Genomic DNA, 15504 nt, shown 5'->3' with positions numbered 1-15504 from the left:
AAGCCGCTAGCTTTACCCCAGTTTCCTAAAAGGCACCAAGCTCTTTTCAGCATCAGAGCCTCACCACATGCCGGCCTCTCTACCTGGAATGCTTTTCCTTCTACTCTCAGCCAACTCATGCCTCAGGGCTCCATGACTTTTTCTCAAGGTTTACTCCTATGGCCTTGAGTGGGTTGAACAAATGGCAATGTTTCTAGGTCCCATCAGTGGCATTTGTCACATGCTGCCCTGGAACTGTGACTTCTGACAAGAAGAGATGGTAAAGACCTCAACGGCAGAGACTCCCTCTCCTCTTACGCCGTGAGCCCACACCCAGCTTGCTCAAGATGTCCCCAAGGAATACGTCTCTTCACTCACATGCTTGTTGCCCACACACCTCCCTTTACCCTCCACATCCAATAATTCATTCCACCACATTCCAGTAGATCTCACCTCCTCCTGCACTTTTCTCCAGACCAGGCCTTCTTTCCATCCTTCCACCACCATCCGAGCTCAGGGATCATTCTCTCTCACCTGGGACCCTCCCGCAGGCTCTTCACTGCCCTCTAGCCTCTAGCCTCTCCCCACGCTATGCCTGGAGGATTCCTAAAAACATAGGTGACCACTGTCATTTCCCTACTCAAAGCTATCCTCCCTAATGTCTCAAGAGTGGCAGTCAAGAAACTTCCTAAGGTCTAGCCCTAGCCTCATTTCCCACAGCTGCCTGGGCTCTAGCCACTGCAGGTGCCCTAACCCTGCCCCAAACATGCTGCCTTTTCTAAGACTTTATGCCTTACCCCTACACCCTCCATCTACAAAACTACTCATCAAAGGGCAATGAAAATAATTTTGGAACCCTTTCTATGTGCCTGGCACTATACTAGGCTATTTTTTCACTTCACCTCATTTGGTTCTCAAAGCACGTCACAAAATAAGTGTTATTGTTCCCATTGTACAGATATGGAAACTGAGGTTCAAGAAAGGGAGGGCCAGAACTGGGCTCCGGGTCTGTCTGATTCCAGCTCTGCTGTGCACTAATCTCTCTGGGAAGTGCACCCAGCCCCCGGCCCGCAGTCCAAGGAAAGGACCTCTCTCCTCTTGGTCTACAGCCAGAGGTTTCTCTCTTGCCCTAGCATTGCTGCCAGCATCCCTATGGCTGCCTCTCACTAACGTGAGCATCCCCAGGGCAGGGCCGAGACTGACTGGTTTGGGTCCCCAGCACTCAGCAGTGTATAGATTCTCTGTGAAGTTTCTACAGCAACAGATGGAAAAGTAGAGGCAGCGTGAGGGCTTCAGGAGCCCACCCCTACCTAACTAAGCCTGATACAACCACCAATCAGAGGCGGGACCTCAGCATCTGTAGCCAAGGCAAGGCCCTGCCCAAAGTAAAACACAAACCCACGCCCGCCCCCGCCTGTCCTGCCCATGCCGGGGCTCCCGGCCCAAGTTCCTGCTGGCGGGCTGCACCAACCGCCGCGGGGGTGCGGCGAGGGGCGGGCGGAGGGAGCGGCAGGAATAACCAGGCAGCCCCTTGCAAGGAGGACTCCGCTTCGCGAGCCGCCCACCTGCGCCGAGCAGGGGCCTCCGAGCAGCCCTCCCGCGCCAAGCCGAGCCCGGGCTCCCCCACCCCAATGGAGCTGGTGCGGCCGAGGTTGGAACGGCCGACCCCGCCCCTGCCGCGTCGTCCCCGCCCCTTTATGAGGTTACAAAGTGCCGCGCTCCGAGCCACGGGCGCAGTGGCCGTGGCCGTGGCCGTGGCCAAGGCTCCAATTTGGGCCGCCGCTCGGGCCCGTCTGGCCGCCCACCCCCCGCTCCCCAGGCCGTAGCCACCGCCGCGCTCCCGTGCTCGCCGCGAAGCCCTGGCCCAGGCGGCCGCGGCACGGGCCAGGGGCGCGGGGTCAGGCGGCTTCACGCGGAGCCCCGACGTGCACCGGCTTCGCCATGAAGACCCTCATAGCCGCCTACTCCGGAGTCCTGCGAGGTGAGCATCGGGCCCAGCTGGCCGGAGGGAGAGCTTTGACTGAGGAACCATGCTGTCCCGTGAGAGCTCTCGGAGCTGGGCTAAGGGTCTGGGAGATGAGCTGTCACAGCCTAGGGTCTGCAGGGCCTTGCGGACTTTCTCCTGGGGCAGTGCATCTGCAAGAAGGTTTTCAAGAAAGGATGTGATGAAAGGCTTGAAGGCAGGCAGGAGTGTGTTGGTAAGGTGGGGGCACGTTGCTGGAGGACAGGCCGCTATGGGGGCCGAGGTCCCAACCCCTTTCTTTTCTTTTTGGGACGGCTTGCCGCCCTCTCCCCCATCATCACTCCCATTCTTCCCCCCAACTCACCTGGGTCTGAGATGAGGTTAGAATAATGGTTACCGGGTCTGAACCAGGCAACCTGGCATGGTAGTCATGTGGGCGCATTCTCCACTCTGGCACTCATCGATTTTGGGGACCTCTGTTACATCACTTCTCTTCCTCCAGCCTGTGAGATGGGGTGATAGCTGAGAACTCCTCTCCAACCCCCAGCATTGCTCCTGGCCCCTGGCAGTTCCCTCCCTCTCTCCTCACCTGGTGGATCAAGCTGTGAGGCACTGGATGGGGCAGAGTGGCAAGGGTTTTGCAATCCCCTGAAGCAGCCACCAGACAGGGAACATGCCTGGCTGGGACAGGTGTGCCCACACTGTCTCCTTCCTCACACCCATTCTTCAGCCCAGGCTTGGGAGCCCACTCAGCAGCAACTGTGAGCCTGGCACACTTAGAAGGTGGGGCAGAGGACCCTGGGTGCCCTCCAGTGTGGCCCGGGCCCCTGTTCCACCAGTGTGCAACTGAGGCCCTCCGTGAATCAGGGGCAGAGTGGAGATCAAACTCCAGAGCTTTTCCTACTCAAGGAGGAGCATCCCTTGCATGCCCCCACCTCTCACCTATACTTGGAGAAACTGAGGTGGGAGGAGGCATGACCCACCCAAGGTTTCCTTAACAGGTGCCTTGGCCAGGGGATTAAATACAAATCCGGGAGAGCCTGGGACATTCTCACAGCTGTCCTGGTCTATGTGTCTGTCTTGCTTGAATCCTCCCTCCCTCCACCTAAGTCTTTATTCTGCTTGCTGAAACTCTCCTACTTAGGATTTTTCTTCAGTAACTAACAGTAGCCTACTCGACACATCTTCATTATAAAAATAAAACATATGAATTATTGGAATTTTGAAAAATATAGAAAAACAGGAAGAAAATTTAAAACTGCTGGTTAACTGACTATCCAAAGATAGCTTCCTAATAGCATTTTAGTATATTTCTTTATAGTTTTATTTGTACACATTATTTAGATAAAAGTTGAAAGCACGATGTAGATATAGTTCTGAATCCTGTTTTCTCCCTCTTAGTGTTAAATCATGAGTATTTCCTTCTGGTACTCCAAATCACTTATAATATTCTAGTGGCTGCTAGGTGAGCACCCTGGAGCTGTGTCACAGTTTAACCATGTCTGGGGCATTGGCGTTGTTCCCCGTGTCACTATTGGTGTGATTATCTGCCCCTCTTGGTCTGGGTGCTGCTCGTTGCCCTTGGAGAGGTACCGAGCTGCTGTCACCATCTTCAGGACAAGCAGCCTGAGCTGCCCCAGACACCCAGCCCGACAGCCTCTGACAGCCCCTTCTCTCACTTAAAAGAGCTTGTCCGTTCACTGTGCCATTTAATGCCCATAACAGGGGAAGGAAGGGACCTAGCCATGTTCATGCTTTTAAAAATGCTTTTGTCTCCAGAGAATGGGATAGGGGTGCTCTCTGTGGTGGTCCTTCCTGGAGATCCCCTTCCCTCACCTCTGCTGTCCACAGACTGTGAGCTCTATCTTCCAGGAGCAGGTGACCCTGACTTCCTCGTTTTTGACCTAGGATTTGTAATTCAGGAGGACTTCCAGTGAATGATTTTGACCAAGTCACTTACTATCCTACCAGGCACATTTCTCCATGTTGTTATCAGGTCTTGAAAACATTAAAAAAAGAAAAAACTGGCTGCAAACAATTCCATCATGGGATGTAGCAGGGGCTGGTATGAAATGCAAACCAATTACTTTAGGTGTCTGGGCTCTGCTTTGGTGAAAGACTTGGGTGGGGAAGGGAGAGACTGAAGGAAATCTTGTGTTATCTGGCATCTCCATTAGACCTGCTTTCTACATCCTTGGTCTTTGAAGACACTCCCCAGTGGCCTGGTTTGCCTCTGCCAGTGAGGTCCCATTGTTGGGAGGTGGTGAACACCCTGTTGGTGGTGGTATTCAAGGAGAGACCATGGCTTCTGTGAAGGGAAGACCTGTAATGGGTGAGATTGAAATAGATACCTTGGTGTCTGGTTTCTTGACCAAAAGCAGAGGCCAGCTGTGGGTGCATGGGTAGGTGGGTGTGTGCTGGAAGTGTCGGGGAGATAGGCGTCTCTGTTGGTATCTTCTGATATCTGAAGGATTTACCTGTGCCAGGGGTGGAGAATGCAGAGTTAGTCATATTCGCACCCCTGCCTTTGCCCCTGGATATGAGGCTCTTCAGGTCAAAGCCCTCTGATGCCTGCCTCTATCCCCAGGGTTCACCACAGGACCCAGCATGAAATGGTGGCAGCCCCAGTAAAATCCTGAGCTGATTTGCTCTGTGAGGCTCCGAAAAGCAAGGCCAGGAACAGGGGTGGCATCATGGGGGGCAGATTTGATGTAATGGAGGAATCCTTTCTGATAGCTATTGAGGATTGCAACAGGTTTGGTGTGGGTGGGGATGGAGCTCTCCATCACTGGGAGTGTGCAAGCAGGAACTTGGTAGGAGGTGAAACTAAGAGGCTGGATTGTTGGAGGCTAACTCTGGAACTAAGAATTGACAGTCACCTAACCTAGTCCTAAATCATAGGATGAGAACATCATTCTCATGTTCCTCCCTCCCCCAATTCTTTATAGCTTTCCTTCCTTGCATAGACCACTTCCCCAAATGCACAAATGCCACTTTGGGGCTATCTGTGCGACTGAGGGCTCTTCTGGGCTGGGAAAGGAGAGCCAAGAGTAATATTTTATTAGCAGGCTAGGTGATTCACTAGCCAGTGTGGCAATCCTGCCCCACCCCCATCCTCCCACCCCTGATTTCAGCAACAAGTACTTGAGTCATAAAATCAAAGCTCTCTGGGAGCGCTGCATCTGGCACAGCCCTCATATTACAGATGGGACACTGAGGGGCCCAGAGAGAAGGGACTGGACCAGGGTCATCAAAGCCAGGGTTAGAACCCAGATCCATCTGCCGGTCACTGGCCGCCTTAAACCAAGAGAGAAGCGTGGTGAAGCCGCGAAGGGCTGAGTGCAGGGCTCTGGCCACTGTAGGTGGTCGTTTCTTGAATGAGTGTAGGTTGCTCCCAGACCATGATGGGAGTGGCAGAGCACCCCTTCCCAAGCTTTTTCAGGAAGCTCCCCCAACTTGCCTTGATGAGTACATGCACCACGAGCCCCAGAGTTTTGAGGCCAGGGGAACAGCCAATTGCCCCTCATCGTACTCCAAACCTTCCAGACTCCTCCTTGTGGCCGTGGAGCCCCCTGTGAGCAGTCCTCATGGCCTCACAACCTCCTCTCCTACCATGTTGTGCTCTAGAACTGCCAGGGGTCTTCCTGTTCCCCCAGCATTCCCACCAGTTCAGTCCTACCTCAGGGCCTTTGCATGTGCTGCCCTCTGCCCAGGTCACTGCATGGCTGGCTTCCAACCATTCAGTCTCCTCTCAGAGGCCTTCTCTGACCACACCATCTGGAGAGCCTCCCCATCTTGTTTTATTTTTTATAGCCCCTCTCATTACCTAAATTCTCATGTGTACTTATCTGTTTAGGTGATTGTCTCCCCCAGAAGAATGTCAGCCCTTTGGGAACAGGGACCCTGTCTGTCTTTCTCAGTGTTTGTCCCAGCATTTAGCACAGTGCCTGGTGTATAGTAGGTGCTCAGTAAATATTTGTTGAATGAATGAATCATTAATGGGACCTCAGCCCTCCTGAGCACTGCTCCTTCCTCTTGGCAGGAAGCCCTGCTTTTTGCTTCGGTGTGATTTCTCAATTCTTCCTCAGGCCTCCTCTGTGCCCACCCGTGCTGGGTGCTGGGCCTGCAGCTGTTCCCTGCTCTGGAGACACCACAGTCTCACGAGGAGCCGGTTCCAGGGCTGAGTGCCGAGGGTGGGGGGCTCACCACAGTTCCCCCCATTACTTCCAAGGCTTAGAAGCCAGAGAGCCAGGATTCCAGCCCTGGCTTCACTTCTCCTCTGGGTATCTCACTACTCCCCCTAAATGGAAAATAGGATCAGAAAATCTCAAACTCTCAAGGATGTGAGGGTTTAGGTTAACAGGGATGGAAAGCACTTTGTAAACTAGCTTGTGACTCGCCTGTTAGTCCTTGTCATTCATTTTGTGTGTCACGTGCAACAGCCTCCAACACTATGGAGAGTGGCAGACTCAGCTCTGGGACATCCAGGAAGGCTCCTCACCGTGGGGACTTGGGTGTGGGCCCTTCAGTTTATTGACGGAGCACCTCTGTGTGTCAGACTCTGTGCTGCACACAGGTCAATCCATGGTCCCTGCCTTTGAGGAAGTGAGACTAGGGGGTTGACAGTGCACAGCGATCCACATAGTGAAAGGGGAAGGAAGCATGGGTGGAGGCCTGGAGGTGAGGGTTAGGCAGCTAAATCATCCTGGGGTCAGGGAAGGCTTCCTGGAAGAGGCGACAGTCAATCCGAATATTGAAAGATGAACAGGTGTTACCAAGACAGGCAAGAACCTTCAGGTACAGGGACCAGCATAAATAGAGACATGAGATTTGGGTGGGAGGGAAAGTCTGACTGCAGGGTCTCTGGGCTACCAACCTGAGCTGAGGTCCTGGTGTGCTGAGAGACAAGGGAGATAGAGGTCACTGTATCCAGGCCTGGGGTGGCTTGCCTATGCCCTTTGCAGGGGTTGGGGGTGGAGATTTGAGAGCTACTGGGAGAGGCACCTGGTGCACTCAGAGTTTCTTGGCCTCTACCACTTCTGGAGCCTCCTGGGTGTGGAGTTGCTACTGGCAGTTTTGAGGGCTTAGGGCTAGGAGTCTCAGTATCCTCATCTATAAAATGGGCAAATGCATGATAAGAATATCTGCCCAGGTTATGGTGCAGACCCAAGGAAGCTGAACACACAAACCCTTTGGGCAAATCGACAAAAGCAGGAAATGTGAATTCATTTCACTATTAGAGCAGACTTAGTGGCCAGGAGGCTCGCTCTGCATCTGCTTCCATTGTGACCTTGGGCAAGACCCTGCCCTCTTGGGGCCTCAGCCTCCTCGTCTGTACAGTAAGGAGGGCTGCATAAGGCAGCCCCCTTGGGTTCATTCCAGCTCGGCTGCAGAAGTGTGATTCCGATCATGCCCGATGGCTGTGGGATCCTGGGGGTCAACCTCCTACTCATTCTTGTCCTCAACTTGTCCTTGTGAAAATGGGCTCATGTCCTGCTTGGGGCCCAGGTAAGTGCCCCAGAAGAACCTAGCTCCCCACGCTTGCCCATGTATTGTGATAAGGGCCTATTTTGAGGACTCCTTGGTGGTGACATACCCACAAGCTGGTGGTGTTGCCATGGCAACCCCTCCCACTTCAGTAGCTATTTTTTTAATGTGTCAGAAGATGGGGGTAGAGGGGCTTCCCTGGTGGCGCAGTGGTTGAGAATCCGCCTGCCAATGCAGGGGACACAGGTTCGAGCCCTGGTCTGGGAAGATCCCACATGCCGCGGAGCGACTAGGCCCGTGAGCCACAACTACTGAGCCTGCGCGTCTGGAGCCTGTGCTCCGCAACAAGAGAGGCCGCGATAGTGAGAGGCCCGCGCACCGCGATGAAGAGTGGCCCCCGCTTGCCGCAACTAGAGAAAGCCCTCGCACAGAAACGAAAACCCAACACAGCCAAAAATAAATAAATTAATTAATTAATTTAAAAAAAAAAAAAAAAAAAAAAAAAAAAAAAAGAAGATGGGGGTAGAGAAAGCAGGCCATTGGGGTCCTCAGCAGTCACCTCCAGGGTCCTCCAGGGACACCTTTGGGTCAGATGTCCCAGTGGGCCCTGCTTTAAGGACACCTAATTTGCTTTAAGGTTACCTACTTAAAGAACACCTAACCCTTAAAGGGGAGATTATTAGTCTTTCGAGAAAAGAAATCACCAGTGGACTGGGACCAGGTGAATGGCTGGCTAGTTGCCTCGGGGCCCTTAGACACCATCTGAAGCTGGTGGAGGGAATGGAAGGGGTGGGCAGCAATTTTCTCCGCTTTCAGGATGGAGCCCAGGACTCCTCGGCCTGGCATTTCCAGTCCTCCATGGCTCACTCCCCCTGCACGTTCTCGACTAGCTTCACCCATTCACACTGTTGCTATGCTTCAACCTGGTTGAACTATTTGCAGTTAATTCCTCAAACTTGTGCCCTCTCTCCCTTCCATGCCTTTTCCGGTGCCATTTATGGGACTCCAGTACCTGGGGTCCTGACCCTGCACCTCCCTCCTGTCAGCCTGGCAAACTTACTCATCCTTTACATCTCACCTGACCCATCCATGACAGCATCCTCCAGGCCAGTTGGGTACCTCCCATGGATTCCCCGGCCCTGGCTTACCCTCTGTGCCTCATTGTTCACAGCCCTGTCTCCCCAGCCATAGCTGAGGTGGGCAGCCCCGGGGCGGAGCTCCTCCTCCCACAAGAGCCCAAGAAGCAGAGGCAAGGCAGGGTCTGGCAGCTCCCACCCTAGACCAGCGCCTAGCCTGGCCTGTAAAGGATACTCAGAAAGTACTCGCTGAATGAATGTTAATGTTTGGCCTCCACCCTTCTCTCCCTCCTTCTGGAACCTTCCACTGTTGCCCCTGCCTTTAACCGCGACCCCTCCAGCTAGAGGAGACCTTTCCCTCCTGATTCCCCAGAAAGTTCCATTTGACCCTCTGCCATGACACAGGTCCGTCATCTCTGTTCTTGTGCAGGCCCTGTTTATTCATCGCAGGCCCCTCGAGCATCCAGTTGGCAAACGTTGACCAAGCATCTGCTCTGTGCCTGACCCCGTGCTGGGCACAGGGACCCAGATGAGCAAATGCGCACTCTCTCCCAGAATGAGAAAGGCTGAGTGCAGGGTGAGGTGGGGCACATGGGGTGGGGGAGGAGGGCTACCCCGAGGAAGAATCAGCCAAGAAGGATGAGGCCCATCTCTGACGGACCAGCGTTCAGGGCCTGGTAGGTACCCGGTAAGTGTGAGCTCAGTGACTGAGCAGATTGGGCCTGGAGGTGACAGGACTGTATTTGGAGGGATGGCAGGCAGGGCCAAGAGTGTAGGGAGACTTCCTAGGGGAAGAAGGGTCTGGCTGAGCATGTGGTAAGGCAGAGAATGGGCACAGCTTCATGTGCAGGGCTAGTTGGAGCCCAACCCAGGGCTGGGCCTCTGAGATCAACAGGCATGACCCTCCAGAGCCATGACTGTCCCCCATCGTCACACGTGTGGACTCCTGCTGAAAGGTGCTTGGCGGGGAGGGGACCTGGAAGAGAGCTTGCCTCTGGCCTTGAAGATGTGGCATTTCTTTGGCACTTGGCCTAGCTTCCTGGACCTCAAAGGGTCTGCCAGGAGTCAGAATGTCCATCTCTGTGCCTCTGTGCAGACTTGTTCCCAGCCCTTTGGAGTAGCTTGGGGCAATTTCCTCACTGTCCACTTGGCAGCTGCTGGACCAGGGCAGAGCTTAGGTCAGGCTGGGCCCAGGTGTGGCATCCTTGGGGCTGCGGACGTGAACAGGATGACTTCCCCACTCAGGAGCCTCTGGCGGCTGTCCACATCTCTGTGACCTCACTGGCATCTTTCTAGCTCTCTAACAGAGGTGTGAGATGCTGTTTGTCCCTTTGCCATAAGTTGTTTGGATTCCTCCCAACAATTCTGGATCATAACAAAGGAGGACGCTGAGTCTTAGACGGGGGAAGTGACTTTCAGGGTCTCACACTAAATAAGAGTCAGAGCCAGGATTTGAATCTTAAGTCTACTGACGTCAGTGCCTCTGCTCCAAGGCAAGGCAGGGGTTGTGAAACCCATTAGACAGGAGTGGAAACCCAGGCTTACTTGGTAATTACCCCACATTCACCCAGGTCTTTACTTTTTATGATGCTCTTGCCTATACATTACCTCATTTAATTCTCCCAAGAATCTGGCAAGGTAGGTATTAGCCCCACTGTACAGACGAGGAAACTGAGGCTTGCACAGGAAGCGACTCACCAAGGCTGCACTTCCTGCGAGTTGGAGGTCAGGTTCTCCTGACGCCCGTCCGCCTGTCCTCTGCGCCTTCTCCAGGCTGGCATCCCTTCCCAGGATGCCAGAGCTAAGGAGGGTAGAGGAGGCAGTGTGGGGTACCCAGAGGCCTGACCCAGGAATGTCATGTGTGCTCCAGTGTCCCCGTGGAGGGAAGTCAGCCTTGCTCCATGCCTCCTCTCCACAGGTGAGGATCCTCTTGTCTATCCCTCTAGCTTATTTTTCTTCAGAGCTCTCATCACTGCCTGATGTTACATCCTACATTTATGTGTCGGTGCTTTGTCTCGCCCTCAGCAGAATTTAAGCCCCCTAACAGGTGAGACTTGACCTGCTGTGTTCACTGCTGTTTCCCCGGTGGCTGGTACAGTGCTGGGCACCTCATAAGTGCTCCATGCTTATCCCTGTCCCCACCACCTCCTCCAGGAGCCTACTTTGGGCTGCTTGAGCCCGTTCCATCTTTCCTATTCTCAGCATCTGTTTTGGGTAAATGTGAACCCCTGTTCCTGGGTCATTGAACATTCTGGGTTTGGGCCTGCCTCTTTGTAACTCCGTCTGAGTCTCTATTGGGGCAGTTGCCCCCAACCCCGAGTGCCCATTTTCCTCCTCTTCGCCTCCCAGATCTTGTCTTCCAGGCCCTGCCGAGGCCTCGCCACCTCCTTGGAGCCTCCCCTGCCACCGCCCCCACTCTGCTCCCTCTCCTCATAACACACAACCTCATGACCACACACATCTTGAAAAACTTTGTGTTTGTTCGTCAATTCCCCTCCCACTCTGGTCAGTGGTAAAAGCCATGACGAGAGCTAATCACCTAACAGGTGTCAGTCACCTAACAGATGCCAAATGGACTTACATGCATTTTTAATTTTTATTTATTTTTTTTACCTTCCCAACCACCCTGACAGGTAGGGATTCTTATCTTCACTTTACAGATGAGAAACTAAAGCTGAGAGAGGCTAAGTGACTTGCCCCAGGTCACAGAGTTATGCAGGGCCAGGGCTGGCCCAGGGCCCTTTCTCAGATTACGGGGACTGGGGCTCAGACGCTGCCCCCTCAAGCCTGTGTGAGAGAAAGCCCTGGTTTCATCAGTCCCGGGTGCGGCCTGGTCACTTTACTATCAGATGTTGGGCAAAGAGGCATTACACACCCATCCCCACCCGCCATGAAACTTGGGACATGGTTGGGACAGAGAGGCAGCCCTCCCTTCACCAGGAGTGTGTTCCTAAAGTCGGGGTGTAGACGGGCTTGTGTAGTGGGGACCAGCCCTCAAGAGCCTGGCATCATGGAAATGGTGAGGGACTCAGAACTCAAATACCTGCCGAGAGTCCTGGCTCCCCTATACCCTGACCTCAAGCAAGTGGTTTAACATCTTTTGGCCTCAACTTGCCTCAGTTTCCATCTCTGTGAAATGGGGCTGCCCATCCCTGCCTGTCTACCTTCCCGGAGAGTGCTGTGGGACAGGGAAGCTCCGTATAGACATGGGGGCAGGGGGTTCCTCTCTGGGGGTAAGAGAGCTGCTCTGGGCCTCTCTGGCCGCTCCACTCCCTCTGCCCTCCCCAAATCCAGGAGCAAAGGAGCTGTATAAAATAAATGGTGAAATCAGTGGTGCCCTGGAGCAGCTATTTGGATTGGTTACTGGCAGCTTCTCTTCATAGAACGAGTCAAGTTACTCTGTGGCCTGTCTCGTCTTCCTTCATGAAAATAAGACATCTGTAGGAAGTGGGTTCTGTTCTTATCGTGGGGTGGGGGGAAACTCATGCTCAGAGAGGGCGAGAGAGGCTCACTCCCCCACCCCATCTCTGGGGTCCTCAGTGATAGGGCTGGGGGCCTTCCTGTCAGGCAGCTCAGTCTAACTTGGGCATCCAGGCCTTCAGCTGCCTCTGGGACTTATGCATTTGTTGATTCATGCAGTAAACCTCTATGAGCTCCTTCTCTTGCCGGCCTGGCTGGGCTCTGGGCACATGGATGAATCAGGTACCAGCCCCGGAACCCAGGAGACGCTGGCCAAGGAGGATGACCAAGGAAGTAGACACTGGCTGCAGTGGGACTGGCGCTGAGAGGGTGCACAGAGAGTGCAGTGTGCCGGCGGAGGCTGGGGGAGCGGTGGCGAGAGAGCACATTGGTGCTGAGACTTGTGGTGCCAGGTTGTGGCTCCCTGCTGGCCGCACCCAGGGCTTGAGGACAGTCAGGCTGGGTATGAAGGTAGTGGCAGTGGTGACATCTGATTGCAGCACTGGCACCTCTACCAGCTTCTGCAGGACCTCTCCCAGCCAAAACTGGGGCAGAGGAGATGCTGACAGCTGAGTGGTGAGGTCTGGCAATGACCTGGGGGTGCCCAGCTGAAGCCCCACTTCCCATCTGCCGAGCACCTGTACCAGGGCTATTGCAGGGTGGTGAGCCTCTAGGTGGTGTCCTCAGGAGGGTGGACACCAGAGTCCAAGCAGTCAAAGAGATCATAAAATTCATCCTCCCCACCACCATTTTATATATGGGGAAACCAAAGCCCAGAGAGGTGAAGTGACTTGGCCAAGGTGACACAGGAGTTGGTGGTACAACTGGGACTGGAACCCCAAGGCCTGCTGCCACTTAACTTACTGCACAAGACGCCTGCTCCTCGCCTGCCCCTCTAGAGGAAAATAGGTCATGCATTTTCTCCTGTCGCCTCCCAGCCTTCCCCCACTTTCTTCTGGGAAGAAGAGAGAAGGAACGTGGGGAGACCTGCAGCACAGGGACAGAACGCAGGCCTAGAAGTTAGGCCTGAATTGAGTCCAACTTTGCCACCCTCTGACCAAGTGACCTTGGCTATGTCACTTCCCTGAGCCTTTATCACCATCAAAATGGCAGTGATGATGCCAAACTCACAGGACTGGTGAGGAACCAGAGTGCCTATGGAAGCGCGTTGGAGGCCCTGAAGCTGCATGGGCCGTGCGGGCCGCCTACCTGTCACCCAGCCCCACAGAGAGAGAGCCAGGGGTGGGGGAGGGGGGCCTGAGGATCAGCCAGAGCAGAGACCTGCTCGTCCTTTTGCTCAGCAAACCTTGCTGAGTGTTGACTCTGGGCCAGACTCTGAGAGGCCACTGGGAACCAAGACATGGATCAGACCCAGGCCCTTGGGCAGCTCCCAGTGTGATGGGAGAGTGGACTTGTAATCAGCAGTCGGTACCCGGTGAGGGGCTGTGGGAACCTGGAAGGAGGACTCCATTCCTCTCTTATTTCTCTGTTCTGCTGGCCTCTCCCGACTTCATCTACTGACAGGTTCTTTCCAAGATGGGTGGGGGCTGGTGAGATGGCCCTAGAGGGTTCCACGCTTGCATGGGCCTTAGAGCTGATAATCCCAGAGAAGGAAAGGTGACCTCTCTCCAAAGGCTCGCCTGTTTGGGTTCTGAAGGACGAGCTGCCTTATCTCATTGTCGGGGGTCATCAGGTGGGCAAGGCAAGGAGCGGCTTTCTAGGCAGGGGAGCAATGACTGGATATTTCTTAGATCCACAGGGGGCTTCCACTGGGCCTGTGGTTCAGCATCCTGGACAGGCCAGCTCCCAGGGCTGGGCTCTGTGGTCAGCCAGGTCGGGATGGTCTGGCCAGGAGGCAGCCGAGTGGGCCCAGGCCTGAGGGACACAGAGTGGCCACACCCTCCTGGCCTCCCCCTCCAGGCAGCCCCCTCACTGTGCTGCCCACAGGAACACCTGACACTCCTCAGTGGACTTTGCATTTCCTAGTTGGTTGCAGAGCGGGCTGTGGGCGGTAGTTGGGCCGAGGCAGGGAGGACAGACTGGGGAGTGTGGGAAAGGCCTAGCTCTGGCCAACCTGCCCTGGGGCTTGTGGGAGCCCTTCAGGCCTTCTTCTTCTGTGTGGATAATAGGGTGACGGTTGAATAAGACAGTCTACATTTCCTGCACCCTGACTTTATCTAATTGTGAGAGACCTGTAATAGCAGACGGATTTGGATTAGGAAACAAGGAAGAATTTTTCAGTTGTTTCAGTGGGGGATATGTCACCAATATGGACTTACTATGCCTACCCCACCTCCAAAGCAGGAGAGCTCCATGTAGTGAGTGTGACCAGTTGGTTGGTCCTGACCCAAAGGCAGGGGCTAGACAGGGAGCCCTTTCTCTGTGCACTCCTCAAACATTCCTCAAGCACTCTTCGGGGTCCTGTTTGCAGTAGGAAGTGGTCAGATGAGACAATGTCTGATGCCTTTCCTCCCATCACCTTTTCTCCCCTGCCCAGTAGAAGGTGGAGGCCCCCAGCTCCTCCCTGCATGCCTCCCACCCCAAGCTTACCCTACCTAAGACTTTGGACTGAGTGTCCTGTTAAAATGCAGATTTTGGTTCAGTAGATCCAGGGTGGGGCCCTGCATTTCTAAACAGCTCCGAGACCAGACTCTGAGTAGGAAGGTGCTGGAGAACATTCTATCCTCTCTGCAACCAAGGCAACCAGCCTGCCCCAGACCCAGGGCAGGGACTCGCCTACCATGGCCCCTGCTTCCCTTCATCCCGCACATTCCCAGTGGCTAGGGAATGACTTGGCAGGCCGGCCCTTGGATTGGGGTTCAGGCCTATGCTTGGCCTCACTTCCCTCCCGCCTGTACTCACCCAGTACACTCTCCCCACTTCTGAGCACAGGCCACCCTTGGGCCTGCTGTACCCTGAGCAGGGGGCGGGAATCCTGGGTTCTGGCCCTGGCTAGGTAACCCTAGACAAGTCAGTGCTCCTGTCCTCAGCCTCCCCAAATGTTCAGTTGGGCTGTACCAGACGACCCCAGAGGGCCCTCGGGCTCCAGGATGGGGTGTTGGAAAAGTGTGAAGGTAGAAACGGCTGTGATGGTAGGATATTTACGTAGAGGGCAAAGGAGCAGTTATGTGCTAAACCCCTGGCATGCCTGTGTAGCCCAGCCTATTCATTTGCTTCGGTGGGTTCACATACTACCACCTCCGCCCCAGGTGTCCTGTGGAGCGGTAGATGCTACTGGGCACCCGGTGTGCGCCATGCTCTGGGGGTGTGGCTGTGCGCCCTCGAGGTCTTGCCTGAAGTCGCACAGTGAGTGGAACCACGGTTTGCGCTGGGATCTGACTCTTCTGCCATGCCGAGCCCCCTCCCTCTGCTCCGTTAGACCAGGTGAAGGGGGCAGGACTGATGTGTCTGCCTTGAGGCCTGCTGTTATTTACTTGCCTCCCGAAAGTCAAAGTAATTGTTAACTTTCGGCAGATGAGGGTTGTGTCCCTTTCTAATCTCTGCCGTAACCTTGTTGAAATACAGATTTTGAAGAAACAC

At 54.5% G+C, this 15504-nt stretch overlaps 1 protein-coding gene across 1 annotated transcript in view; it reads left to right on the top strand.

Annotated features, from left to right (window-relative positions):
- Nucleotides 1-1404: 1404 nt before the first annotated feature.
- Nucleotides 1405-15504, top strand: part of UVRAG (UV radiation resistance associated) — a 364001-nt gene continuing 349901 nt past the window's right edge. The window contains 3 exon segments of the mRNA XM_059930781.1: nt 1405-1594; nt 1597-1904; nt 1906-1960. Coding sequence (XP_059786764.1) covers nt 1405-1594; nt 1597-1904; nt 1906-1960 — 553 coding nt within the window.

The sequence above is a fragment of the Balaenoptera ricei genome, chromosome 8, assembly GCF_028023285.1.
Source record: "Balaenoptera ricei isolate mBalRic1 chromosome 8, mBalRic1.hap2, whole genome shotgun sequence".
Classification (NCBI taxonomy): Eukaryota; Metazoa; Chordata; class Mammalia; order Artiodactyla; family Balaenopteridae; genus Balaenoptera; species Balaenoptera ricei.
The sequence above is the reverse complement of the archived record's forward strand: the minus strand, read 5'-3'. Positions and strand labels throughout refer to the sequence as shown.